At 50.9% G+C, this 25,519-nt stretch overlaps 4 protein-coding genes across 6 annotated transcripts; 2 read left to right on the top strand and 2 right to left on the bottom strand.

Moving 5' to 3' along the window:
- The first annotated feature begins 6,537 nt into the window (after window positions 1-6,537).
- LOC100898461 (serine/threonine-protein kinase Aurora-3) lies at window positions 6,538-11,631 on the top strand. The gene is given in 8 exon segments (XM_018639011.2): window positions 6,538-6,620; window positions 7,102-7,208; window positions 7,296-7,461; window positions 9,682-9,869; window positions 9,993-10,212; window positions 10,673-11,017; window positions 11,020-11,053; window positions 11,266-11,631. Coding segments are annotated over 6 exon segments (1,203 nt in total). The 5' UTR covers window positions 6,538-6,620; window positions 7,102-7,208; window positions 7,296-7,394; the 3' UTR covers window positions 11,615-11,631.
- A 1-nt stretch (window position 11,632) lies between these two features.
- On the bottom strand, window positions 11,633-14,517 carry LOC100898600 (CXXC-type zinc finger protein 1). Its single transcript, XM_003742035.2, has 6 exons — window positions 13,780-14,517; window positions 13,261-13,515; window positions 12,895-13,148; window positions 12,399-12,744; window positions 12,083-12,249; window positions 11,633-11,973 (listed from the first exon to the last, which is right to left on the bottom strand). The coding sequence occupies exons 1-6, from the start codon at window positions 14,101-14,103 to the stop codon at window positions 11,757-11,759; spliced, it is 1,563 nt and encodes a 520-aa protein (XP_003742083.1). The 5' UTR covers window positions 14,104-14,517; the 3' UTR covers window positions 11,633-11,756.
- Window positions 14,518-14,823: 306 nt separating this feature from the next.
- On the top strand, window positions 14,824-20,530 carry APC4 (anaphase-promoting complex subunit 4). The gene is made up of 11 exons (XM_003742037.2): window positions 14,824-14,952; window positions 17,403-17,634; window positions 17,731-18,168; window positions 18,262-18,434; window positions 18,529-18,618; window positions 18,855-19,004; window positions 19,093-19,218; window positions 19,302-19,395; window positions 19,543-19,746; window positions 19,905-20,214; window positions 20,314-20,530. The coding sequence occupies exons 2-11, from the start codon at window positions 17,403-17,405 to the stop codon at window positions 20,528-20,530; spliced, it is 2,034 nt and encodes a 677-aa protein (XP_003742085.1). The 5' UTR covers window positions 14,824-14,952.
- A 1,425-nt stretch (window positions 20,531-21,955) lies between these two features.
- On the bottom strand, window positions 21,956-24,565 carry LOC100909261 (uncharacterized protein C4B3.18). 3 transcript variants are annotated; one of them, XM_003742025.2, is made up of 3 exons: window positions 24,370-24,518; window positions 24,129-24,187; window positions 21,956-23,235 (listed from the first exon to the last, which is right to left on the bottom strand). In XM_003742025.2, the coding sequence occupies exon 3, from the start codon at window positions 23,225-23,227 to the stop codon at window positions 22,316-22,318; it is 912 nt and encodes a 303-aa protein (XP_003742073.1). In that variant the 5' UTR covers window positions 23,228-23,235; window positions 24,129-24,187; window positions 24,370-24,518; the 3' UTR covers window positions 21,956-22,315. The 3 variants fall into 3 exon arrangements, with proteins under 3 accessions (XP_003742073.1, XP_003742072.1, XP_003742071.1); XM_003742024.2 differs by lacking the exon at window positions 24,129-24,187 and having other exon boundaries at window positions 24,421-24,565; XM_003742023.2 differs by lacking the exons at window positions 24,129-24,187; window positions 24,370-24,518 and adding an exon at window positions 23,425-23,609.
- Between the last annotated feature and the right edge of the window lie 954 nt (window positions 24,566-25,519).

The raw sequence follows: 25,519 nt of genomic DNA on the forward strand, positions 1-25,519 counted from the left end.
GAATTCTCAACCACGAGACCATCGAAACTTGGGCGATGACTCGACCACGAGCGACAGCATAGTCTCGGCCCCCGCTTCCCTCTGGAGAAACCTGTTTTCTGAAGCCTTCTGCTTCAGAATTGAGCTTCGGTGGCTGAATTTGGCAAGGAACGGCGGACGTCTCGTGTAGCTCGGCAGCGAATTCATGAGGGAGCCCATCTATTTCTTCGACAAATGACTCGGTGGACAGAGTGGTATCGACAGAGATAAATGTGGAGAGCGAGCCCAGCGGACCAGATGGGGAGGCGAATAATTTCCGAGACTAAGTCTCAGACGTCTTGGAGCGATCGACTCATATTGTGAATATTTTCCATGTTGTATAGAACAACAGCCGTGAGGGCGCCGACGATTACTCATCGTAGTGGAAAGGCTTTACATTTGCTAAATAATAACGATATCCGGAGAATGCGTAAATTTCGCGGGAAGCATACATCTATGCAGCTCGGAAAGTATATTTCGAGCTCACTGTGGTGAATGGACATCGATTGAAAAAGTTTTTAGTCTTTTCGGAGGAGAAAAGCGCCTGGAGTATGTTCGGTGTCAGACAAAGAATGCGTTTTCATTCTATCGGGGGGAAGGGGATAGTTCTCGTGAATGTTGAATGTGCCCACCAGTATCACCCAAGATAAGTGATTCCATGAGACGCGGAGGACGAGCCCATGGAATGAGCTCTGGATGGGGTGCTGATACATGGGTCAAACATCGGACGCGGGACAGAAATATCATCAATCATCGATCGAGCGGTGGTTGCAAATGAAGTCATCCTGCAGCAGCCCTTGAAATTCTAGATGGTGTCACTCTTCGAGGAAAACGATGACCGCTTCGAAAAATTGTAAGAATGGACTCTGCGCCGAGCGAAGTCCTGGAGAGGTTGGATCGCCTCAGCGATAGGTTGGCTCGTTTCGAAGCCAATATAGATAGACTGGAGTCGAGAATTCAGGAGAAACTCACGTCGGATCGTCCTGACCAGAGGTCCGGAATCCATTTCCTCGGTTGGGAGTCTTCGAATCAAGAATATCTTGCTTAATCGGTGACCGGGTTTTACCCGAAGGAGCGCAATAACTGGTCATCTCCGTAGGGCCGACATGCTCGTTTTGAAGCAAAGCCAAGATATGAATGAGATCCGCAAGAGATTGGGAGCCTTGGCTGCGGAAGCGAAGAAGCTGGAAAAGAAGATCCGCAAGACGGCGAAGCGCGATCTGGAGCGTGACCCAGAGAGAGATTCTCACGACAGATCGGCTGTGAACCCCGATCACGGAGCAGCGAGCGATGGTGAGTCTTCCCTCCGGAGAGCGAACACTCCTGTCCCAAAATACGGCTGCATCTGCTGTCAAGACGAGCCCTCTACGATCATGGATGACCGCATAGTGAATTCCTCACATACTTGATTGAAAACGAGAAGCGGTGTTTTTATCTTTCGAAATCGTTCGGGAGGAATAAGATTTATGCTTTGTTTCCGAAGACAGAACTCCTGTTCTAGGGAAGGATACCAAGCATTCCAAGACTAGCACTTCAAGCGCGTCCTTAGCCTGCGGCAGTCGCCTTGACGACGGAATCAAACACGGTGGAAGCCTCAGGGGAGTGTTGCAACTGTCTGATGTGACCGCCAAATTCACACTTCGATTCGACAATTAATCCAGCGTTCCGGGGCTCCTCGTCGCTTCGTGTGGAGGAAAATAAAAATTATCCCAGAATGTCCCCGAGGTGGGACACCACAAACTTTTAATTTTGGGAATCCTTCGGACTGCGACTGCTTTCCTCCTTGTAGCAGGATCGTCTTTCGCATTCACCTCGAAACCTGGTCTCTCGAGGGAGCGAGTCGGAAAAGTTCTCTTGCGAGGCGAGTCAATCGACAGACTGACATTGACAGACTCCGAGGATGCCTTCCGCGCTGTTCGACAGCCCCCTTATAAGGTCTCCGATAATCAGTATCTGATGCCGCTAGCCGACCAAATATTGGGATCTCCGCGAATGTATCGGATAGAAGATCTCTCGAATAATGAACAAAGATCTATCACCTAATCGTTTCTCATCCGGGATCAGCGACGGGGCGACCCATGCGAAGCCTTCGAATGGCATGAAAGCTTCTCTTTACTGTCCGAGGCTCGATCACAGCCTGGAGACTCCAATAGACAGTCGAAATTTAGGAAGACCGTTTGCCTGATATTGGCGTTCGATGAATCCGAGACCGGACAAGATTGATAGGTATCGCACGGCCCGATGTGGGGAGTCAGAGGGATCAGCTCGCGATTGCGTTCTTTCATGGTTATCTGGTGGGCTGACCAAGCTCAGTGAGATACCAAGCGACAGATTTTCAGGAGTGATAATTCACTTGCGAGCTTTCTGCGCTTTGAGGAATACGGCGAGAAGAGTGGACGAAAGATAACTTCCTGAAGTTGGACATGTATCCTTCCGGAATGGACTTCAAGCCTTCTCGAGCAGTATCTTGGCCGATGAAACGGCTCTATATGATGCTGGTCCGATTAGATGGATCGCGGAAACTCTGCGAATAAGGCGAGACGGCTTGTGATCCGAGCGGCCGCTAGCACGGACTCACGCACACCACTCCGTATGTGCCGAGCAAGTGCTCGCAATCGATGGAAATCGATTGATTGATTGATTGTTCCTGACCATTCCCCTTTGACTGGGACAATTCATGCCTCCGGAGAAACCCATACGCGGGCACAGACAAGGCTCGCAGGCGGAATTCCGGGAGCCGTGGTCGACTGCTGGTCAGGAATCGAAATCGGCTCGCCCCGTTCCCTCCGTCCCCTCTCTTGCCTGTCCCGATTCAAGCAATGTTCTTTCCTAGCGGAAATCCTCACGGAGCGCTCCTCTTGTTGCAATGTCGCTCCCGGTACGCAGTGAAGATGATTTCAATATATTGCCTGATTTCGCTCTCCGATCTTGTGGAGGTATATGCTCACTCGCATCGCGGGATAAAAACTCCTTCGTCTGCAGCTTCTTCGAAAGCAAAAAAGCTCTGACTGATGGGGGAGGGGAGAGGAGGCGCTAAGAAATCGCCGCCTTGAAGCCTCAACTTGAACGGATGAACATGTCCTGCAACGGGAAGTTATGTTTCTAGTCACCGGGTTCGCCGCAGTTTTCAGGTCCGTCAGCAAAATCATCACGCCCGCAAAGAGTTGGTTTCAAGGAATTCATTTTCCTCCCACATTGCATAATCCGGACTGATGTTTACCGAGCTAGTCGTCAGTTAGAGAGATGCCAATTCGTAAACACAAATGGCTGCGCCCGGGGACGAATCACCGGAAGATGACCAAAGCCTGTCGCGCCGTAGTTCCGGGACTCTGTCTATAGAACGAATAGAGGGAGAACGCCGCAAAGGAGCGAAGAAGTCGTCGGGAATCCAGTTTCGATTTGTGAGTAGACTTGCGGCGCAGGGATTATCTCTACATGATCAGACGGCAGAATCAAGCACCTCGTTCACCCACATCCCACATCAGTTTGAGCATCTCGCTTCGCTGAAGCTGCAGACGGACTAGCTCCGATCGCGCGAACCGGGTTGACATGTTCCTAGAACGTAGTGGACCGGATGGAGCGCGGACTTCTGGGAAATAATTCTTAGCAAAGGCCTGGAACATCGTTTCAATGAGTGCCTGAGCGATGCTGGAACGCTGAATCATCATGGCGGAATGCTCACAATTTCGGAATAGGTCATCAAAAAGTTACCGACACACAAGACACTCTCGTGGCATGAAAATATTCGCGCTAACGAGAAACCCGAGTAGCCTGTGGATCGTAGGTCTGATCTAGCCTCGCAATCCGGGCAACGCGGATAAATGATACTTGACTCCAGAAAATCTTATGGTTGCTCCTCTTTCTCCCCATTCTCTGCTTACTCGGAAGCTGTCATTCCCGATCATCAGGCGTTTACCGTAAAACACGTCTGATTCGACCACTCGCATGGAAGGAGGCGCCTCTGGACCCTCTCAATGGGACTTGAGGATTTTCCTGCTCCCTATTCCGGTTCCTGAGGCGGTCAGCCCAGCGAAGTCCGAGCTTCCGCGACTTCCAGGAACGAGTTGGACCGGATTGGATGCGCGATTCACAGCAGGTGGAGGCTCACAACTCGTGCAGCGGGGAAAGTAGCAATGCGCTATCGAGACAATTCTATCATGTTTCGAGAAGCCTTCCAGTCGCTGAAGCACACGCCGTTCCGGTAACGGGGATCATTTGTCCAGAGTTCTGCGAGAAACCGCCGCGGTCGCGCCATCGATTATTATCGATATCTCGCGAAGTAGGGATTCGTGAGACACGGGAGTACCACATTGTATTCTGCAAGGAGGGGGCCTCCGTCGAACAAGGAGCAAGCGCGTAGTACGGGGAGAAGCAGGGCCCTCGTAGATGGAACCTTACAAGAGGTGCTCCGAGAGCTCGACGACTAGAGTTAGCAAGCGCGGCGCGTAGAGCTCGGTTGATTCAATCACATACGAGTTCACAGGGCTGACGCGAACCTCGTTTTCTAGCGAACATCCCCAGAAGCCTCACGACGCAAACCGGAAGCAGCTCAAGCGAAGAAAGAACCCGAGGCTGTCATCCTAACGGAAATCTCTCGATCGTCTGACGGATCGAGACGGCGAAAAGTTCAAGCGTCTGTGTTGGTACATGATGCTCCAGGATAACTTGTCTGTGTCAGCTCCTCCGTGAGAATGGACTCCTCTACTTGCAATCGATGCTTAATCACAACTAGTTGCGTCTTCCTCAGCTATTGTGCAATATCATCATAGCAACGCTTCTCGTCGCCCTCGTGAGCTTCTTCGTTTACGAAGTCGTGAAGAGGTAAGTCCTCCTTATCTGATACGATTGGACATTGGGTCGACGTTCCCGCCTAAAGATCGCGTGCCCGTTTTTTTTCAGTAAACCGGAACGCTCATATACGATCATAGTAGAAGTCTCTGAATTCGTTACCGTAGCCTACGCAATCCGTCTCAATGCGACCGACAAGGATAACATCATAGTGGAGGCTCACGAAAAGAAGCAAGCTCAAACAAGTATTTTCGATCCCCATTTCGGCCGAGATGTCCAAGAGGTTTTGGAGTGAGGCTTTTTTCATGGACGATGCTTGTGCGCTTGCTCGAGGCGCAGCCTCTGAAAAACTCTGATTCCGACTCCTTCATCCTTCCAAGGGAGCTGGTCAACGGGATGAGCCACGTCATCCCCGAAGAGAGCCACAGATCATCTCATATTTATCTCCGAATGTCCCCGGCTCTTCGTCTGACCAATCCCGATCTGGTTGAGAGGGTGATGAATGAGGCTTCCGCAGTTTTTTCGGAAAGTGTCTTCTACAAGCCGAGCGACTCCATCGAATTGCTGGATGAAAGGGAACATGGTAAATTCGGGGCAGCTCATCTGTTATCTTCGGATAAACTATCATTCGTCCCTCTATCATCTACCCTTCCCAACCTCGTTCGCCGAGTATCGTTGCTGATCACATGCGGGGCAAAAGCGGAAGTTCCCGAGCCTCTCTCGCTCTCCTTCGAAATTCTTGTTCGAGATCATCTCTGGTAAGCTCGGGAAACCCTGGTCTGTACCTTGCGTCGCCATGGCCGCCGATCTCCAGATTCCCGAGCTGTCCCCCTCATGATCTGGCATTGCGACGGCGCGGCGTTCCCCCGAGTCAGCGATCACGTAGCACCGCTGGCGTGGCAAGGGAGATATTCGATGCATGATCAGCGAATCACTTAGGGGTTAAAACCGGGCGAGGCCGACATAGATCCCCCTTGATCGAGGCCCGTATAACGTGTCGAGCCGTGTCCCCCTAATCGAGAATGTACGATTAGCGTGCGAGCCCAGCTCGACTGACAGCCTAAAAGTGATGCCTGCCCACCTGACTCACTCGGATACCGTGGACTTTGCCACAGAAATCCAAACGAACGGTCAAGCAAAGAAGTATAACCTCGAGCCGGCTCTGGGATATTTCCTCATTTCTCGTATTCCTCGTTGGATTGACGCGAACGCACGCGAACTGATGAAGCCGCGAAATTTTTCACTTCCAGGTTATTTTTGGTGGCTCGCAATGGTCTACCGTCTCAACGCGCGATTCCGGCAGAACAGAGTCGCGCTGATCGTTTTCGATCACGCTTCGGTGAAAATAAACTTCATACCGACGAATCCCATAATTTTGAAGCGGTCCCATGTTCGCGACGTGGAATTGCCGGACGGAGAGAAGGCTCTCCTCTATAGTTATGCCTATCCCTTCGGGATCGATACGGCGCGGGAGGAGATGTTTCAGAGACTGCGGGGAGATAACGGTACGGTGGAAAGCAACTGCATCTACGCCGGAGTGGCAGATCCCTCGTGGTATCGATGGTCGTATCGCGGAAATGAATACGTACTCGCTAATGATCCGTCGAAAAGAAATTCGGAGCTCTGCGTCTCGACTACGGAACCATTCTTCCGGGACCACAAGCTGTTCGCCGTGAAGCAGCTCCTCAGATACGACATTATCATAATAAGTGTGTATCATCACTTGCTTCGAGAACAGAACTATGTGAGGTTCCCAAATGATTACGAGGACTCCGTCACCGTTGAAGATCTTGGATTCAAAGTAAGAAATGATGGTGAGTTCAATCAGAAGGTGCCGATCAGAGGAAGTTCTCCGGAACAGTTTCTGTATCCTCCACGAGCTTTAAAGAATTACGCGCGATTTCGCCGATGGAAATTCTTGGATGGAGGCACGCGAAGTTAGCTCGCGTGCTTCCGCCCCTCCCTGGAGTCTAGAGGAGGTGACCCTGCCGTTTCCGGTTGCCGGTCGGACCACGGATCAGAGTTCATCGGGGGGGCAGTCCCGGCCGCACGATTTCCCAACGCCAGTTTTTTTCGGCGAGGGAGGATATTCGGGGCAAACGCGTGCTTTCCAATCCCACCGAGTGTCCAGATCGCGACGGAACTCCCACTCAGCTCTCTTCAAAACAAAATCGTTCAGATGATTTCCTAGCTCCCGACCTACGTCAGTGGGACGGCCCTGGGTCGTCTTTTCGATTCCTCTACGGATATCGGTCGCTTCACAGCCAGGCTCTCGAGCGAACGATTGTTTTCCAGTGTGTGAGAAGAGACCTTTGAGCAAGACACGCAGATTCATATGCGGTGACTATGTCTTCATTTGGAGATTTCTCACCAATCTTGGCTTCCTCCAGGAGCAAATCAGGGTCTGTACCAACATTATAGCTTATACTAGCTTAATTCTCACTTGGCTCCGCTCAGGACATAGACATTGACTCCCTTCCCTCTTGCAGTTCGCAACAAGCATGGCAGGCGAGACTACGAGCTGGGCGCTAGGATTCGCGCTGAGCCTTGGTTAGGAGAGGGATTCCTCCAAGAGCATCTCACTGAATATGACAACTTTGAGAGGAGCGATAAACCTGAAGCGATTCGAGGCTCGTCCATGTCGATGGGCAGAATGTACGTTCAATGATTGATTGGCGGATTCTCGAGCGAACTCGAGCAGAGAAAAAAAAATTCCTTCCAAAACATCTCCGCAGTCGTATCGACATCCCATAATCTATAATAATGCACACGCAAGACCTTTGAGCAATTTCCCGTATCGCCTCCCCAAATCCGCAGGATACGCGACACGATTCCCTTCATGTGAATCGATTTACGGACGGGAAAGTTCTCGAGCACGAAACCGGGTTGCGCTTTCCTCCAAGCATTAAAGCGTCTGGGTTATCTCTGATCCTCCTGTTGATCTCAGGAATCTTTCCCCCGCACACTACAGGTCTTTCCCTTATCCAGGGCCTCTCCTCCTTCCGCTCCGCAAGTGATCGTGATTTCGGCAGTGAGCGAAGGAACTGAAGCTCGTTCCGAGAGACTGGTAGCCGCCAACCTGATCCTTTCTTTCCCACGCGTGATCGATCCACCTCCTTTTATCTCTTCTTGATCCCGAATCAATGGTATCATGAATCGAGATATGGGGCAACTCGTTGGTTTAGGAAGAGAAATGTAGCATCTTGGAGTTATTATCTAGATAACAGTCCCGGTCTACTGTACGTACCTATGCGTACCTGGGAGTCTAGAGCTCAGGCTGACTCAGTCCTGGCGCGGTTCTGCAGAGGAGAATCCACCGTGATCGTCAGCTAGAGAGGAAACCAGTCAAGAAGATTGGCTCTCTCGCAGGCGTTTGCTACAATTGGGTTCGGGTGCATTCAAATGAGTTCATGTAAGCTTATAAAGTCATTGAGGCCTCCAAAGAACTCGGGCCGCCTAGAAGATTCGATCATTTGCTCGGAGGCTCTCGGATATCGCACTTGGAATGCTGTCCTATGCATAGAACGAAACTTCGAGCGATCCGAGCCTTGCCTGATAGAGGGAGCTCTACCACGATAGCCTTCTCCCCTCGCGAAATCTTGGCAGCGATCCCGATTCGTTTTCTGAACTCATTGTGAGACAGTCTCGAGGTTCTGCCCTATCTAGTCGCTGATAAAGGCGACATCTACGTGACTCCCCGGATCACCGTTCCCACAACATAGAGGCGAGGTAAGGGAGAGAACGGTCCTACGGAAATATCTTCGCAGGCATTTACGGAGAGGCACCATGTTCCGTCTGACTGGGATCCGAGCAAGACGAGCTTGAATGGAGAGATTCCCCGGGAGTTGCTTTATCCGCAACGTTGTATCCCTGATCACTTTGCTTCGGAGTGCCTCGATCCGGATTCCGGATCCATAAATTGGAGGCTCTCCCACCAGAATCACTCCATTTCCTCTAATTGAGGGGCATGTCCATGAATTTCACAACCTCGGCGTGGGCTGCCCTCTGATAGAGCCTGCCCGTTGAATACAGGAAACTCGGTATTTCACCGAGGGCGAGATTGGCGGAACAAAGCGTGAGAGATTTTCGGAAGGAGCTATTCGGGCGGGAAGTATTGGGGCGGTCAGAGCTCCATCGTCGCCCAGGGTCGCATGAGCATATTACATCGCAATGTATGAGCGGAGTAGACAATGCGGGCCCCCTCAGCATCTGTGCATGGAAGTCTCCAAGAGCTGTTATCGATTCCTCTTCAAGATGAGGAAGGGACACGGCCGTGCGAAAGATTCTCCCGAGCCGTGGCTGACTGGGAAGAATAGAATTCCGGCATCGAGTGAGTAGCATGACCAAGAGCATGTATCGAGATGACTACAGCCCACGTGACCCGCAGTACTCCTGGCGGCGCTCATTTGAGCCCATGCTGGTCCAGGATGGGAAGGAATACAATCTATCGATACCGAAAACGAAGTAAATTGAAGCCGAAATTCTCGCTACAAGTCATTCCTTGGAATGAGTGGCGCGAGCGATATTAAATGTCGCTTGCATGAATGTCAGGATGAACTCGCAGTGAAGAAGAAAAGCGGAAGCTTCTCCATCAAGAGGAAAGATCAAGAAGTCATAAGACCTGTCATAACTCAAGTGACCACCCGTGAGTCCTTTTCTCGCTCTATGGGCGAGAAGAGCTCGATTCAGTGATGCCTTTTCTTGCTTGTGCACCTTGACTCTTCGAGGAGTGATTCCTTGAAGCTCGTACGTGCGCGATCTTGCTCTGCAGCTTACCCCCGATGTTTCCGCGGCGGGGGATTCCCGATCGAGCTCTGCACAGCTAAGGTCGTATCCAGGGAAGTCGTTTTCCTAAATTGACTCTGATCTTCGAAGGCGTAGAAGCAAGGCCCGAGGAGGAATTCGACATCTTCGACGTGCCCAACCTCGGCACGGTGCTTCCCGGGACTTTCTGGCTGAATAGGTCAGTGAAAGCGGACATTGTGGAACATCTCGCTGATATCGAGCTGAACGAGCCCATAGGCCAAGGATCATTCGGAACAGTTTTCAAAATCACGGCTGGGGTCGCTCACGTACGTTCACCCTCCCTCCACCCCTGATCTTCACATAGCTCTCCTGGACAATGTTGCATGTAGATCCTAGACGGAATCCAGAGATGAAAATTCGAGAATATGACCTTCCAGCAGACCCATTTTGGAGCCCTGAAGTGCGTCCAGAAATCGCAATCCGAGGAGGACCAACAAAGAGAATTAGTAAAAGTCAAGTGTGAATTCAATGCTTGGAGAGTAGTCGCCAGCCATCCGAATGTGATTACATTGCTTGGGTTCTTCGAGACAAACCGGAACTGGTGTTTCCTGATGGAATTCGCGCCAACGGGGAGCCTCAGCCAATACCTGAAAGAGATCGGTAATGAGGAGTATATGACTCCTATTGGAGAAGCAGAGACACCACTAATGCACGGAGCACCTGGTAGAGGATTGCTGGATCTAGCGTCGATCAGTTATCTTCTTGCTTCCATACGGGCTCGGCTCCCTTGGAGCAAACGGGGCTTCTCTGACGAATAGCGACGAGAGGTCCTCCGTTTTTGTGGGGCCAACAAAACATTGGCCCGTCAGTCATCGATTCGATTCTCAGACGGTACCAGTCGAGAGCTGTCATCGATATCTGTTTCGGTCGAATCCCGCTCCGTTAATGGAGCTGTGAGCTTCGTCGTCGACAGGCTCTCCATCTTGAGAGAGTAGGGAACGTTCCCTGCAAAGTTTCTTTACGCATTGCGAAGCCGGCGGTCATAAGAATTATCTCGAAGATTAAGACTTCTCCATCCTTCTATCAGGAATCTCTGGACAACTCTAGCTTGTATTCGCAGATGGTCCCATGACCGAACCACAGTCGATGCGCCTGGCGGGTCAGTTGGCTCATGCGGTCCAATGCGTACACAAGATGGGCTACTTACACCGTGATCTCAGTTGCTCGAACGTCCTTCTGTGTCCTTCGAAGTCGGCGACCCGGCTCCTCGATGCGAAGCTCACCGATTTCGGCTTGAGCATACGGGGTCACGTTTCGAGCAGCAGATGCGGATCGCTCGCGTACATGTCTCCTGAAGTCTTGGAGAAATCCCCTTATGGTGTTGGGGCAGACTGGTGGTCCTATGGTATAATACTGTACTCGATGTTCGTTGGCAAGACCCCGCTGTCGATCTACGCAAGGAAAAAGGAATAGACTTGGCCATTCTTTCGAGAGATAAAAGGTGTTTCCGTAAATATTCGAGTGTTCACTGCGATTCGAAGCCTCAGACTCTCCGCAATCGGCTGTTTGCCAGTGCTCTGATCGATAGTACAACTCTTTCACGTGCGACTAATCTCTACACGGGAGGAGGGAATCGGAGCGAGGCTTAGATGCAACTGTATCGATAGGGATGACGCCCCAAATTGAATTCTGAATTTATCGATTGCTTTCTAGGTACGAGTTGGCGAAAAATGTTACGATACACATCAGCCGACGTCTGAGCTCAAATCAAAGATCCCTTCTCATCGACCTTCTCAAAGATGACCCAAGCGAGCGTCTGGGGGTGAAACAATTCGAGGGCAAAAATGACGAACCCGGTGACGAATTCGACGGATTCAAGAATCATCCATTCTTCAGAACTTTCAATTGGAATCGATACACCGAAGTCGAGCAACGCATCCTGGGCTCTAAAAAGAAAGGGGCCTCAGAAGAAGACCTCGCTTTGCCGCAGGCTATAAACGACAGAGCTCTACGCTCCCCAAAATTAAAATTCCCAGCCGACAGGAGCCTGAGTGACGAATAAAGAAGCGTGGAGGCATTTCTACAGACTTCGTGTTCCGGATATGCTCGTTGGATTTTCAAAATTTACAGTGCTTCGGACGGAACGACGATCGTCATTCCGCATAATACAAGGTCTCTGTACATCTCTGAGATATTCACACCAATCACTGCCGGAAACCGTAGTCATGATCACCATGGTACGCCGTCGGCCTGATATCTTCGTCTCGTTTTGGGCATATTCTCCGTTGTGGCTTCTCCTGATTGAGATCCTCATCCTCGTTATCGATCGTATTGTGTAGCATCAGACCGAGGACACCGCCGCGACTCGTCATTTGCATGTGCACTATCCTCTCTTGATCGGTGAGCTCCTCGCGTTTCAATCTGCGAGAGGGATCATCAGGCTTCGTCAGGCGCAGAAATGGAAGTTCATCGACAGCGGGCTCAGGAGAGACCCGAAATACCCAGATCGTCGTGAAGTTTCAGTGCTTACCTCGCCCGGATGATGTCATTGTCTATTTGAGCCCGCTTCAAGCGCTCCCATGAGATGTGTTTGATGCATTTTTTCTTGGCCAGTCGGCAGAAATCGACGTGCTCATCATCGAAGAGAATTTTCTGCAACGGGAAGCCGCAGACCTCGCTGTCGAGAACTTTGGGCTCCTGGAGGTAATAAAAGTCTAGTGAGTGACGTAATTTGCCTTCGGACGTGTCTCGACGGGATCTTCGTCAAGATATCGACGACATTTGTGCCCATCAGGGCCGGAGGACTCGACTGACCCAGAACCACTTCCAAGAGCTAGCGTGCATACCTTATAATGTTCCGGACAGAGAATTTTCAAACGTTTGCAGTAGGTCTGTTGAGATGCATTGTAGAACTCGCAGAACAAGTCAACGAGATCGTTCTTCGTTGGGAATGCGCTCCCGTAGGATGTCTGACTCTCGAAGCGATTGAAACAGCGCTCCATGTGGCGGTTGAGGGTCTTCGATGAAAACTCGTGGCCGCATGTGACGCAATAATTCATCTCTGGGTCTTCCCCATCTTCAACATCCTCTTCGGTGATGGTTTGGGACTTCCCTTTCTTAATGAGCTCCTCGAGTTCGTGTTTCTTCCGTCGACATCCGATCTCCTCGAGTTCCGCTTCTCGGATCTGTAACCTGGGAACATATAGGGCTAATCAACAAGCTGCTCACGCGCGAACGAGGACTTTGAGAAGACTGCCCAGAACAGAAACTTCGTTCTGATACATGAGTTCCAGTCGGTCGGCAATGCTCTGATTGAATGCGGAGGGAAGCGAAGGAACTTGCCTGATTTTTTGGAGAGCCTTCTGATTCGCTATATCCGCTTCAGATGGTTTTCTTTGCCAAGCTTGGATCCTAGCCGGCAGGATCTCGAATATGCGGCTCATGGCCAACTTCATGCCGCATTCATCAGAACAGTACTTTGAATTCGGCCGTGACGACTGAACACACTTCGGTCCGTGACATTGTTGAGGTTCTGCGGTCTGGGTACTCCAAACATCTTCTTCTCCACGGCGTCTCGTGCGCTTTGGTGCAGCTTGCTGAGGAAAAGATAAAAATACGCTTGAATCAGGAAAATAAGTCTTGAGAACGAGGCGAAGGTGTTCGTGGCTCATTTGGTCGATCATGCTGCGTTGAACCGCTCTAGCTAACCTCAGGTTTCCTGCGGGTTGCACGTTTCGCGCCTCGGCTGAGTTCGGGCGGTACGTATTCATCATCGTTCTGATAGCGATCTTTCTTCCGTTGCATCTCTTCCTCCTTCTCCTTCTCCTTTTCGCGTTTCTTGCGTTCTTTCTCCCGACGCTTCCGTTCCCTCTCGCGTTCCTCTTCTTCCAGACGAAGCCTCTCGGCCTCTTCTTCCTCGCGTCGCCGTTTTTCGCGTTTTTCCTCTTTCTTCTTCCGCTCGACCTGGGGGCGAAAACGGAATTAGGCGGCTGTAATCGTCGCAGATGATGGGAAATGGGAGATCATGACGAGATCCTCACGGGAAGACTCGTTTCTTGCGCGAAGTTATCAAGTAGTAGACGCCGCTGGCGGTCGAAGGGCATGTCATAGAGCAACAACTCGACAATCAATCCCGTGATTGCACGCTCACTAGGTAGAATGACCGGACGGTCGGAAGAAAAATCGATGCTTGAGCCAGAAATCAGGGGCCACGCCGGCATAGCTCACCTTGCAGATCCGCTTCCGACAACGACGTCCCTCTTCACAGCCTTCACATTTGCCGCAGTCTTGCGTCCTGAAGCAGCCACTGCAGTCTCCACAAAACGTTCCCCTGGCTTGCGTAATCTTCTCGTTCTTGTGGATGGTCTTCAAGGAGGGGTTGTTCGTGCGGCAAATCAGGCAGAAAAACTTCGAAATCGATTTTGCGAACTGCTCTGTGATCGAAATGCAATCTCCGTGGTACCATTCGTTGCAGTTGTCGCATCCAATCATGAAACGCGATGTGTCCGTGGTTCTACATATGCAGTAAACTCCTTCCTCGTTGTCCGACATTGTGACCACCTGATCTGAAGCGCCAAAAGTTTTTTTGGAGAAACCAGCGTTTGTGTAGGAGTGTGGAGGTCCAGACTTCCGCGTGCATGACCGACGGAGATACACGACGGTGGTTTTCAAGATTCGAGATCTTCAAGATTCGAGGCAGTCAATCTGAGAGACCCTTCACTAGCCCGGGGTAGGGAGTATTGAAGTCGGAAACTGTCAGATTCGGCTTCAAAACATACCGACCGCAAACAAGTATCCGCGACCGTCAGGAGCCATGGCTCCGTGTTGACCTCATCAGCCACGATTGACGCCTCGGATCGCAGAATTATCGAGTGGCGGAGAACTCACCTTCCTTTGGAGCTGAATCTACGAAGATAAATTAAGTTGGGGAAATATTTGGAACACCGATGAGCTCCTTTGTTTATTCGGAGCGCTTCGACCTTCCCAGTTCCGACATTTAGCTCTGCGCGAAAGTCTCACGGGACGACCACAGCGCCGTCTGCGATATATGTCGGCATGTCATCTCGACGGAATCGGCAACCGTCGATCGATCTGGGACTCGGTTCAGAACCCTCCGCGCCTAAGAAATATGAGCAGGACCTGATAAACTAGAGTCCAGAACCATGAGCCGGGTCAGTTGATTTTTCTTGTAGTTCATAAAAAATCCGCACGTGGCGCTCCGATGCTTCCGTCGTCGAAAGGCACCGAGTGCCTATGGTAACGGAGGCGCGCTGGAGGACTTTTCGAACATCGCGGAAGCCGGCGGCCCCTAATACAAACAAAACACGCGGTAGCAGCGTGCTTCTGCTGCTGTCTCTCCACGGAAATCAGTTCGAATCTTTCAACATCATCGTTCAGAAGGTAGGTCGACACCCTGGAGCGAATCGGAGCCTGATACTCGCTGTACCAAGCGTCACGATGAAGCGAAGTCGAAGTCGTATGATTTCAATGTCAAACCAGAGCCCCGGAGCGCGGTTCTCTTCGTCAAGCTGCGCGATTCCCGGAAGATCGATTCTGCGGATACTCTACAGAGGCATTTGTGAACCTGCTCCATCTGCGATCAAAGTTCATCCACGAACGGCCGAAAATCGATGTAGGAGACTCCTGTAGAAACCCCGGAAAACCCTCAGAGCAAGAACCTCTAGGAGACTTTGTAAGCAGCGCATTTAATTGCAGAGACGCATTGATGCTTCATGTACGCCGACTCCTGAACTCTGCCGCGAAACATCGTTACGATGTCATCGTTGTCGGTGGCGGTCACGCGGGATGCGAGGCCGCATCGGCCGCTGCCAGAATGGGCGCGTCGACCGTTCTCATAACTCACAGATTCGACAGCGTTGGAGAGATGTCATGTAACCCATCATTTGGAGGAATCGGCAAGGGCCACTTGATGAGGGAATTAGACGCTCTAGGAGGATTGTCCCCAGGATTGTGCGACCTATCCGGGACCCATTACAAAGTTCTGAACCGTAGCAAAGGTCCAGCCGTGTGGGGCATCCGAGCCCAGATCGACCGTGATATTTATAAGGCCCACGTTCAGAAAGCCATACAGGAGCATGAAAATTTGAGGCTACTCGAGGGAACCGTCGAAGATTTGTGCCTCGATGAAGGAACGTGCACTGGAGTCTCCCTAGACAGCGGCGAAGTCATCGAGGGCCGGGCCGTCATTTTGACGACAGGAACGTTTCTGAAAGGGATGATAAGCATCGGCTTGGACACCTGGCCGGCGGGTAGAATCGGAGACAAACCCGCGATCGGTCTAGCGAACACTTTGAATAAACTGGGTTTCCGGTTGGGACGATTGAAGACAGGAACTCCGCCGCGATTGGTGAAAAATTCTATAAACTTCGAGGTGCTGCAGAAAGTCGATTGTGACAAGCCCTCAGTCCCCTTCTCATTCCTGAGCGACAGAGTTTGGCTCGAGCCCGAGCAACAACTACCTTCACACATCACTCACACGGAGCTCGTGGCTGAGGAGATTGTCAAAGCCAACATGCACCAGAACGTTCACGTGAGCGAGGAGGTCACCGGACCCCGGTACTGCCCGTCGATCGAATCGAAAGTGCTACGCTTCCCAGGAAGACGGCATCAGGTCTGGTTGGAAGATGAAGGTTTCAGCTCCGACCTCGTGTACCCGAATGGAATATCGTGCACGATGCCTGAGCCAGAACAGCTGAAATTAGTACGTTCAATGGCGGGCTGTGAGAGAGCGGAGCTTGCAAGGCCCGGATACGGTGTCACGTACGATTTCGTCGACCCGAGGAATCTGTTCCCATCCTTGCAAACGAAAAAAGTCCCTGGACTCTTCCTCGCCGGACAGATAAACGGTACGACGGGCTACGAAGAAGCTGCCGCACAAGGGGTAGTTGCCGGCATCAACGCGGCCCAAAGTGTACAAGGAGAGAAATCTATAATATTCAATAGGTTGGAGAGCTATATCGGGGTTTTGATCGATGATCTCACCACGCATGGCACACTGGAGCCATACCGAATGTTCACTTCGCGCTCAGAATTCCGTTTATACTTACGGCCGGACAACGCGGACCTCCGTCTCACAGAGAAGGGATACAAGGTTGGCTGTGTCCACGAGAACCGATACGAAAAACTCCTCGAGACGAAAGTTGCCCTGGAGAAAGCCAGAAGTGTTTTGAAGAGTAAGAGCTACCCGTGCACTCGATGGGCCACAATGCTCCCCAGCATCGGGGTCTCGTCGAGTCCTGGCATAAGAAGTGGGTACGAAGTCCTCGAACGTGGGGATCTCGACTCCGGCGAACTCCTCGAGGCTTTCGACCATCATCCAGATCTTGCTCATGTCGTTCAGAATAGAAATCTATTCGAAAGATTGAAGATCGAAGCCATTTACGCTCCCTTCATCGAGGTCCAGACACGCCAGATAAAGGAACTCTCGCAGAATGAGAATATCGCAATACCGTCGAACATCGATTTCGCGGCGACGGAGTTGAACTTGTCGAAGGAACTCCGCGGCAAACTGGAGCTCTCGAAGCCATCAACCATTGGGGCTGCGTCACGAATACAAGGAATGACGCCGGATGCACTCCTGAGACTGCTAGGTTTTTCGAAGCGAGCCGAATGTACCGTAGATTAGAATGTCTATGATCAGATGATAAGAATGAAACTACTGTAAATATGCTCTGTTGTTCAATAAATGATAGATACGACGATGCTCCCGTTTCAAGGCTTGATCCGATCGACTTCTCATCTTCTCTCAAAAGCTTCATGAATGAGACATCTGCTATCGATGCGGTGGTTCGAGATATTGTATCTAGGTCTTCAAGACGAAAGTTTTCCAGATGGCGCCGTTCCAGCAACTAGACGACAAAACCCTGCCAGGCTATGTCACTCGCATGATATGGTCGCCGAAAATGGACTTGTTGGCTCTTGCTTTCGAATCGGGCGAAGTGGTTGTTCACAGACATAAGTGGCAGAAGGTCTGGTCCCGCCCGAAACCGGAAGACGGCGTGAGGGTCACTGCATTGAGCTGGAAACCTGACGGACTAAACCTCATAATCGCATACTCTGACTGTGAGTTCTGAGAAATCGCCTTATCGGATTCGAGGAGTCTATGTATCGGAAAAATCTTTCTTACCTTACGCAAACAGCAATAATGGCCGATTCCAGGTCATTTCGAGCTCGTTCATGTCGAAAGCGGCGAGAGTCTCTACTCGATCAACACCGATGACTCGGTCCTCAATTTCAACTGGATTCTCGACGAAACTCGAACTTCAGTTCGAGACGTACCGAATGCAGAGGACTGTCCACCCAGACTTGAATTATTCAAAAAATTCAAAGACCCGCCCCCTCCGGATAACCTCCCGCTCACCATGATGATCTGCGTGTTCAGAGAGATGCTCCTTCTGTCTTTACACGGGATCCTGCCGTGTGGAGTGATTCGTGCACCTGACTTATATTGCGCCGCTATAAATCAAGACGCCTCGAGGATATATGCTTTCGATAAAGGCGGTCATTACGTGATGCTCAAAACTGACTTGTTGAAGTCGAAGCTCGACCAATTGCACACGATGGCGTACTTCAACCGAGAAATGGAATATCTCCAAGGTACGGCCGAACATTCGATGAGGGTCGGGCAGCTCGATATGTATAATGGATTCGATGTCCCGGAAATCGATTGAATTATCTGTTGCTCCGCAGATTATCTGAACGCAGCGATAAGCCTTCTCAAGGAATCTTGGGACGATGTGATTCTAGAAATGGACACAAAGCTCTTGAACTTTTCTCAAGGACAAACCCTCCAAGACGATCTGATGGAACTCATCGTTTTCGGAACGCTGTCGGAGCCACTTAGGGACATTTTATTGCACAAGGTAATTTCGTCTCGAATTTTTCCCAATGATTTTCCCTAGATATCCGTCGGAATATTCCGAGCGGGCACAGAACTCATTCGGATTCATCTTCCAGGTCACACCGAAAGGTCTAAATAAACTAAGCTTCAGTGTTGAGGCGAGCTACACCTATCTTGCTAAGATAATTTTCACCAATGTTCTTCCGGTGAGTGATGTCTCTACTCGCATCTGACTGACCCTGATCCGTCTCTCCCTCTCCCATGTCGAGAATGCTTCACAGAATATTGTCGAGCAATAAGCTCTCATAGAAGAGGGAGGTTCGAAGTCGCTCCTCGTGGAGAACTTCGACGCTGAGTGATGGGTTTCGTTCTTCCCCGTCCACTCCTTTCGGCAGTCCACTGACGGATCTAGATCTCGAAGTTTTCCCACGATTTATTTCAGGCCTGTCAGCGGCTGTTCTACCAGATCCATCAAATCAAAGGTCTGGCGCTCTGGACGGAATGTCACGGATGCAACTTGTCGATCGAAACGCTCGAGAGCATCAGTCGAGCAATTCGTCAACTGATGCTCAAAGTGTACGAGGTTCAAGAGGTATGCAGCCTTCGCTCGATGTCGACGAAACTAATGCGAATTGGGCAGTCAATTCTTCCCGGATTCATTGACACACCCAACTTCTCAGGTTGCAACGTGGAATATAGGGAACCTTAAAGCATTCTTCCGATGGCTCCACGCGACAGTCGTTTCCCTGAGCGATGATGCGAACACAGATGACACACAAGTCCAGCTCGCGGGCGATCTGGCCAAGGTAAACCCTCGACTGGTTTCGATATGGACTCTAAGTTCATGATTCCCGACCCCCGACGTTCAAGTCATCCTCGTTTCCCCCAGGTGTCCGCATATTTGACAAGTGCCAGGGGCAATGATCTTGCCTTGGACCAGGTCGGACAATACTTCCAAGACAAGCCACTCGATACCCCAATCAGTAAGACAGTCGTTCCAGATTGGAGAAATCCATTGTATTGTCATCTCCTTATTATTATTATCGCTCACCTAACCTGAGAACGGGTGAGATCGAGCACCGAATGTTCTATAAGGGGTCGACCCCTCAACGGAAGCTGTATTCTTGCAGAGGAGTTCGGCATCCCGGAACTCCGCCGAATCGGTTGGTCGGTACATCGGAAAGAAACGTCGCTCATCCAAGAATACGAGAATTTCAAAAAAGTCATGAAGCAGCTCTTCCAAGGGCTTGGTTCGGGCTTCGTGAGGGACGTCCATCCCGAAAGAATAACAGGTCCTCTGGCGATCGGTGAAGATTGTGTTTTCAGTCAGTTGGGTAAGCTTCCGACTCGCTCCCTTCTCGATGAGAATTTGTGTTGGTTGTGGAAGTTCTCCCATGGATCCCAATGCCTGTATGCATGCTTGTGCGGGGACTGATCCATGGGCTAGAATGGTCTTCGTATCAACTCGACTTTGTTCCGAATCTCTTTCCAGTGTCGGAGGCTGATGTGCACACTTGCATCCTCCCCACTGTCGGCTCACAGTACATGGTGATTTTCAAGAACGAAACCTTCTGCGTGCTGAAGTTTGGAGCTTTCTTCAGCACGCCTCTGGCATCAGATGGCGATCAACTGAAGAGCATCGTCTCGGCGCAGATGTACTCGCAGACAGTTGTGACTCTAGTTCTTCGCGATGGGAATACCACAATTTTGGCGCAGTTCCCACTTGACCGGGTGGAGAGCCCGCATTGGAGGAATGTCTCAGATCTCCAAGATGATTGGCGCAATATGGCTCTGGATGCGGGGTCAGTGCAGCTCTTCCATACGAATCGAGCCCTCGGTGACCTACATGCTATTCGGGCTTCTTCGGAACTGGAATCTAAATCGAGCACATCCTTTTCTAGAGCTTTCATCGATAAAATGAATCACCGCATTCTGGAGAATTGTTGCCCAGGTGAGCAGATACTCGCCGTGAGTGGACCCAGAAAACTCTGCTGCGTCAGGGTCTCCGGACGTAGGATGCGTCTACTAGAGATGGACGTCAGCGACGACGAGGACGACGATGAGGACGACGATCAGTTACATATAGAAGCAGAAGGGGAATCCGACGACGATGCTTAGGAGAGGACCGACGTTGAAAAAAAACTCTTTCCGGTTCTCTGTGCTGCATCGACAACTCTGTGGCCGGCTTCTCGATGTGATCTCTTTCGCGACCCATAGACCTCACCCTCAATAAAGTTTGCGACCTATTTATTCTCATACTTATGCGACTTCTTCAATGTTCATCCCCGAATCGCATGGCCTCGGCTCTGAGCGTGGGGCTTAATTACGAGAAGATGGAGCTATTCCGGTAGAACGAGTGACTTTGCGACGTGGCCACTCCGTCGAGCCCTCTTGGCGCTTTGCTTTGGCTTCACAAAGCCTCCACTCCAGACCACTGCTTCAAACTATCGCTGTAGAGTTAGCAATGCGGTTTAGTTGATCTAGGTTGTGATCGATCGAAAGTCCTCGATCGAGGCGCTGGAAATTCGCGTCCTCCAATCCATCGATATACCTACACTCGGATGTTGACAAACAGAACATTGCGCTTGTCTCAGGAGAGCTCTCAACGACTAGCACGGTCGAACATAAGGGCATCTCGAAGAAACTCCGGCTCAAGGTCGCTGTCGACGAATACAGCCCACATCCCATCGAGTCGAGCGCCGTCGTCCACAAAGTCCCTGTCAATGCTGAAGCGGTTTGGATATTATTAGGATGACTCGAGGCTCATACGCTCCGCGCAACGAAATCACGCCAAAAAGCTGTAGCTGTGGGCTCTCGATGAGGGAGCATCTCTCTCGTGTTCTGGAGAGCCTACTGTCGCCCGGGTCGTGTACACCAGAGTTCCGGAAACGCTGAATGATGTTGCACGACTGTCGACGTCCTAACGCTTGCGAAGTTATGCACTCTCTTTGCTCAAAATCCAATGGCTTCGCCTGAGGCTCACTCCAGTGCGAGGATGAATACGGGGTTCCATCTCGCTACTGGCTGCCAACTCCATAAAAACGTGTGAGATCGTTGATACGATTTTTTAATTCATTCAAAAACTATCTCTGCAGTCGGCATCGGCTCTCCGAGAGTGGAGCCGTTGGTCACTGCAGGGGTCGAGCTGATCCTACTTCAGGCACCGTGTCCACTTCACGAGCAATTCGGCTGAGTCAACACAGCACGCGGTATCATGCCTCAATACTTGAGAACCGAGCTGAGTGAGTGCGAAGCATGCACCTGAACCACGTCAAGAATCTCATTCGTCGGCGAGGTGACCGGTCCACCCCTTTGACAAGATCGCACCGAGGGCAGAGTGCTTCGATATCTACTTCGACTCGCTATGCTCATATTTCGACTTGGCAAAAATGATTCGCGCTGCTGCGTGATCCGTTTTAGCGGAAACAAAATTCCATTCAGCTTCAAGGCGAACTCGATTTATTGGGTGAGTCAATATCGGTTGGTTTAAAACTCGAGTCAGCCCGAGATAATTATGATGCTTTTTCTCAAGCATAGCATCTGAGCAAGATAGCGTATAGGAACACTTCCGCACTAGAACAAGAAGCAGAACATTGACGACTAGAAAGCATAGTACATTACTGCTTCAGCGACAGTTCCTGCAGAGTCATGTCCGGAAGAGCTTGAGGCGATCGGATATTGTTGATCCCCCAAGTCTTGTACGACGCATCCTCGGACGTCATCGCGAATTTGTTCGAAAGCGCCGAATTGATGACAAACAGCAACTGCTCGCTCTGCAGACTTGAACCGTCGAATGTGTGTATTCACCGACTCGAAGCTACAAGCCCGATTCCGGAGCCAGAGCTTTCCCCAATCCTTTTGCGCGGGAATCTCCTCGATAGACTGATGCTTCTGATCACAATCCTACTGGTTGGCCAAGAATGCAGCGTGAAGCTCAGTCAGGCGTGCAACGATTTTCCGCTCGATTTCAATGCCCGCACTGAGCTCCTCTAGGCTCATTCTGATTTCTTCGCGGTCGGTCCGGCTGACTAGAACCACGCGTTCTCTACGACTTTCAAGATCATTCGCGATGACCAAGCGATGCTTGTAGTTCTCGAGAGCAGCATGAGCTTTGTCGAGGAGTATACTCTCGTTGGTTTCCAATTTGAATGAAATCACGAATGCGTCGGGTACCCACGATAGAACGAGCGGTTTGAGAATTTTCGGTACGAGATGGAAATTGAGGGACAGCTGAGAGTCGGAGCTTATTTTATGCTCGGACATCTTCTCGGGTATCACGTAGAAGTCGCTCACTGCAGCCGCCAAATAAAGGACTGCGTGTTTGCCCAGAGGAGCCAGATGCAGAGCAGCCGCCCTCAAGAGGAACAGATAGTCGGCGACCGTCGTAAAAGACACTTTCAGCAACCTGTTCTGGGCCCGAGCCGCTTCATGGCGTGATACTTGTTCCCCGAGGAGACCGCGAACCTTGTTTGAAATTTCCAGGGTTCCATTCTTTGCGTTGAATAGATCGAGTACATTGCCCTTGATACTACGAGAGAAAGGTTCGAGAGAGTTTTGCCTATGCATGTAGATCACAGCGTACCCGGCGTCCAGGAAATACTCGGCACTGGCAGCACCCCGGTTGCCGAGACTGATGTTGTCCACGAAACGAACCGTTTTTTGCTCCAATGGGACCGTAGTGCCTCCCGCGGTGATGAGTATGACCCTGGAATTCTTCGTCATGTGGTAATCGCAGAAGTCCTTGATCCTCTGCGAGCGTTCTTCGAAGTTCGCGCACGGCTCGTTCTTCGAGAAGAATTCAGAATATTCCGCCATCGTCGGATCTGAAGCAAGGAGAGCAGGGTATATGAATCCAAGGTTTGGGTTTGAGAAGAGGTATCGTCTCGATTTTTCGTCCCGCCAGCAGGAGCAGATGGAGGGAGTTAGAATTCACTAAACAAGAATGGAACAGCCACGAGGCTTCGCTGGACAAAGTAGTCCCGAGATGCGAGGTGTCTATGCGAAGAACGTACTCATTAGGTCCGCCTCGGAATCGCGTAGCAACCCCATCTCCGATGTCGTATCCGGTGCCAGCGGTCGTGAATCCTCCGTCTTCAGTGTGACGATTGGATTATAAGCAGGAAGACGAGTGGAAAGGACCATTAAAGTGTGCCATCAAAGTGAAACACTCAGACTTTGAGCTCTAGGCCATGTCTCTGTCGCGATCATCAAAATGAATCACTACGAAGCCAGAGGCGTATTAGGTGAAGAATGGGGTCAACGAGTTTCATAGATTCCGGGTAAGCGCCGGCCTCGTATCAAGAACTATGAGCCATGAGAGGGAAAGGGCAGTGAGGTCCGAATTCGGCTTTCTTACGGAGATTTTTGGGGGAAATAGCGGTGCGGTTTGAGGATATACATATCTAACAGATTGGGCGGCTCTGTCAAACAAATTCGGCTCACGGTGAAAGGCACTCGTCCATTGTGAACATTTGATGGCAAGTAGCTCGAGGAGGTCTCCTTGACTGAAGTAGATGAGGCTGTGTCGACAACGAAAATAGAAAAGGAGAAAGTATGCGAGTACTCCAGGGACAATGTGGAACCGGTTCTATCCGCTCAATCAACGTCAAGCTCGGGCTACTTGAAACGCGTCGCGCCGTTCGATGCGGTGAATCGATGCCCTCGAGGCGGTCTACCATAAGAGAGATCATGCAATTCTATCCCATTCGATACAAACCTCCTACGCTCGAGCCGGGCGTTGAGCGATGACTGCCCCAGTGCAGCGAGTGCGACGGGCTGTCGGAGTCAGAAACAGATCTTGTAAAGTCGACTAGAACTCTACGCTCGGCAAAGCGTCCGTAATCGAGAACCAGCCGCAGGGCGTAATAGGAACAACGTTCTTCTCTCCAGCCTGTTTCGGCTCACCGTTTCGGAGAACATCTACAGTCAAACCCCGATTTGAGAACGTCCCGACTTACGGATTCTTGGATTCACGAACTCTTTCCCCGGATGAACCTGCCTCGACTCACTTTGAGCTCTAGGCCATGTCTCGATTTACGGACGATTTTCTGAACGGATTAGTTCCGACTTGCGAGAATGGAATCGGCTCGCGAAGCATCTCTTGGAACTCCTCCTGGAGCATCGGGAATCTCGGTCTCGAGCACGTCTCCGAATGCGACGCAGCATGCTCAACTCTTCGCATCGTTGGAGTCGTGGATGCGTCGGCGTCGTTCGAATGCTCGTCGAAAGGATGCCCCGATAACGGACCGCTGACGGAGAAAAACTCAAGCGAATGTGCCTGCCGATAGCTTTCAAGAAGAAGCTGGTAGGGGAATATTGTGGAGGTTATAGTCACACGAGATAGGGGACACGTTGCAAACTCTCCAAGTCGACCGTAGCCACGATCATCAAGAACAAAGACGAATTCGAGAATGTGAAACCCGCCAAGGGTTGAATATATTGAACGTATTGAATTATTGAACCCTCAGTCTCGAATGGCGGCGCTCCTTTGGTTCGATGTTCCCGCTTGAGACGCATCACTTGACAACGAGCACCACACCCTCTCAAGCGAAGTTCCCCTTAGTGACAAAGCACGTCAAGCTCCTTGGGAGAGGGAATGTCGATCTTTCGGAAACTACATACTTGATAATGACCAGGAAGTCAGAATTATAGAGCTTGCTTCTCCGATCCATCTCAGAGCCATTCATTCTGAGAAGCGCAGCCAGGAGGATTCCAATTACCGCCCCCAGGCGAAGATCGATTTCATACAGATCGAGGATTCGAGGATTGGGTGTGATCATCATGAAGGAGCAAAATCAATCCACAACTCTGGATACCGAAGCCAGAGAGCGCATATGAAGAGAATCCAGGACCCACTGTCGAGCCCACCTCACGAACCGGTGCGGGCTCGACCAATTGAAAAATCATGGTCATAAGTTCATTAGCTAAAGGCTGGCTTGAGCGTTGATGTCCTGGGATCCTTCTCTCGGAGGAACACTTCGGCCGGGGCCATGCTAGAAGAGGTGATGCATCAGAACTATGGGATGGTAGTTTATCAAATGACTGCAGGGCTCCCCACAGCCCGTCGGCCGCTACATAGTGATTCCTCCTATGGTCCGCGGAGGGATG

The sequence above is a fragment of the Galendromus occidentalis genome, unplaced genomic scaffold (assembly GCF_000255335.2).
Source record: "Galendromus occidentalis unplaced genomic scaffold, Mocc_1.1 scf7180000077258, whole genome shotgun sequence".
NCBI classification, from domain to species: domain Eukaryota; kingdom Metazoa; phylum Arthropoda; class Arachnida; order Mesostigmata; family Phytoseiidae; genus Galendromus; species Galendromus occidentalis.

Excerpts from the sequence above, each read along its gene's own strand:
- LOC100898600 (XM_003742035.2), bottom strand. The coding sequence starts at position 14,103 with ATGTCGGACAACGAGGAAGGAGTTTACTGCATATGTAGAACCACGGAC. Across the intron at positions 12,745-12,894 it reads AAGGCTCTCCAAAAAATCAG|GTTACAGATCCGAGAAGCGG; the intron begins GCAAGTTCCTTC and ends ATATGTTCCCAG. Across the intron at positions 12,250-12,398 it reads TCTGTCCGGAACATTATAAG|GAGCCCAAAGTTCTCGACAG; the intron begins GTATGCACGCTA and ends TATTACCTCCAG.
- APC4 (XM_003742037.2), top strand. The coding sequence starts at position 17,403 with ATGGCGCCGTTCCAGCAACTAGACGACAAAACCCTGCCAGGCTATGTC. Across the intron at positions 19,219-19,301 it reads TCGCGGGCGATCTGGCCAAG|GTGTCCGCATATTTGACAAG; the intron begins GTAAACCCTCGA and ends CGTTTCCCCCAG. Across the intron at positions 19,747-19,904 it reads TTGTGTTTTCAGTCAGTTGG|TGTCGGAGGCTGATGTGCAC; the intron begins GTAAGCTTCCGA and ends ATCTCTTTCCAG.
- LOC100909261 (XM_003742023.2), bottom strand. The coding sequence starts at position 23,554 with ATGGTCCTTTCCACTCGTCTTCCTGCTTATAATCCAATCGTCACACTG. Across the intron at positions 23,236-23,424 it reads TTCCGAGGCGGACCTAATGA|ATCCGACGATGGCGGAATAT; the intron begins GTACGTTCTTCG and ends TCCTTGCTTCAG.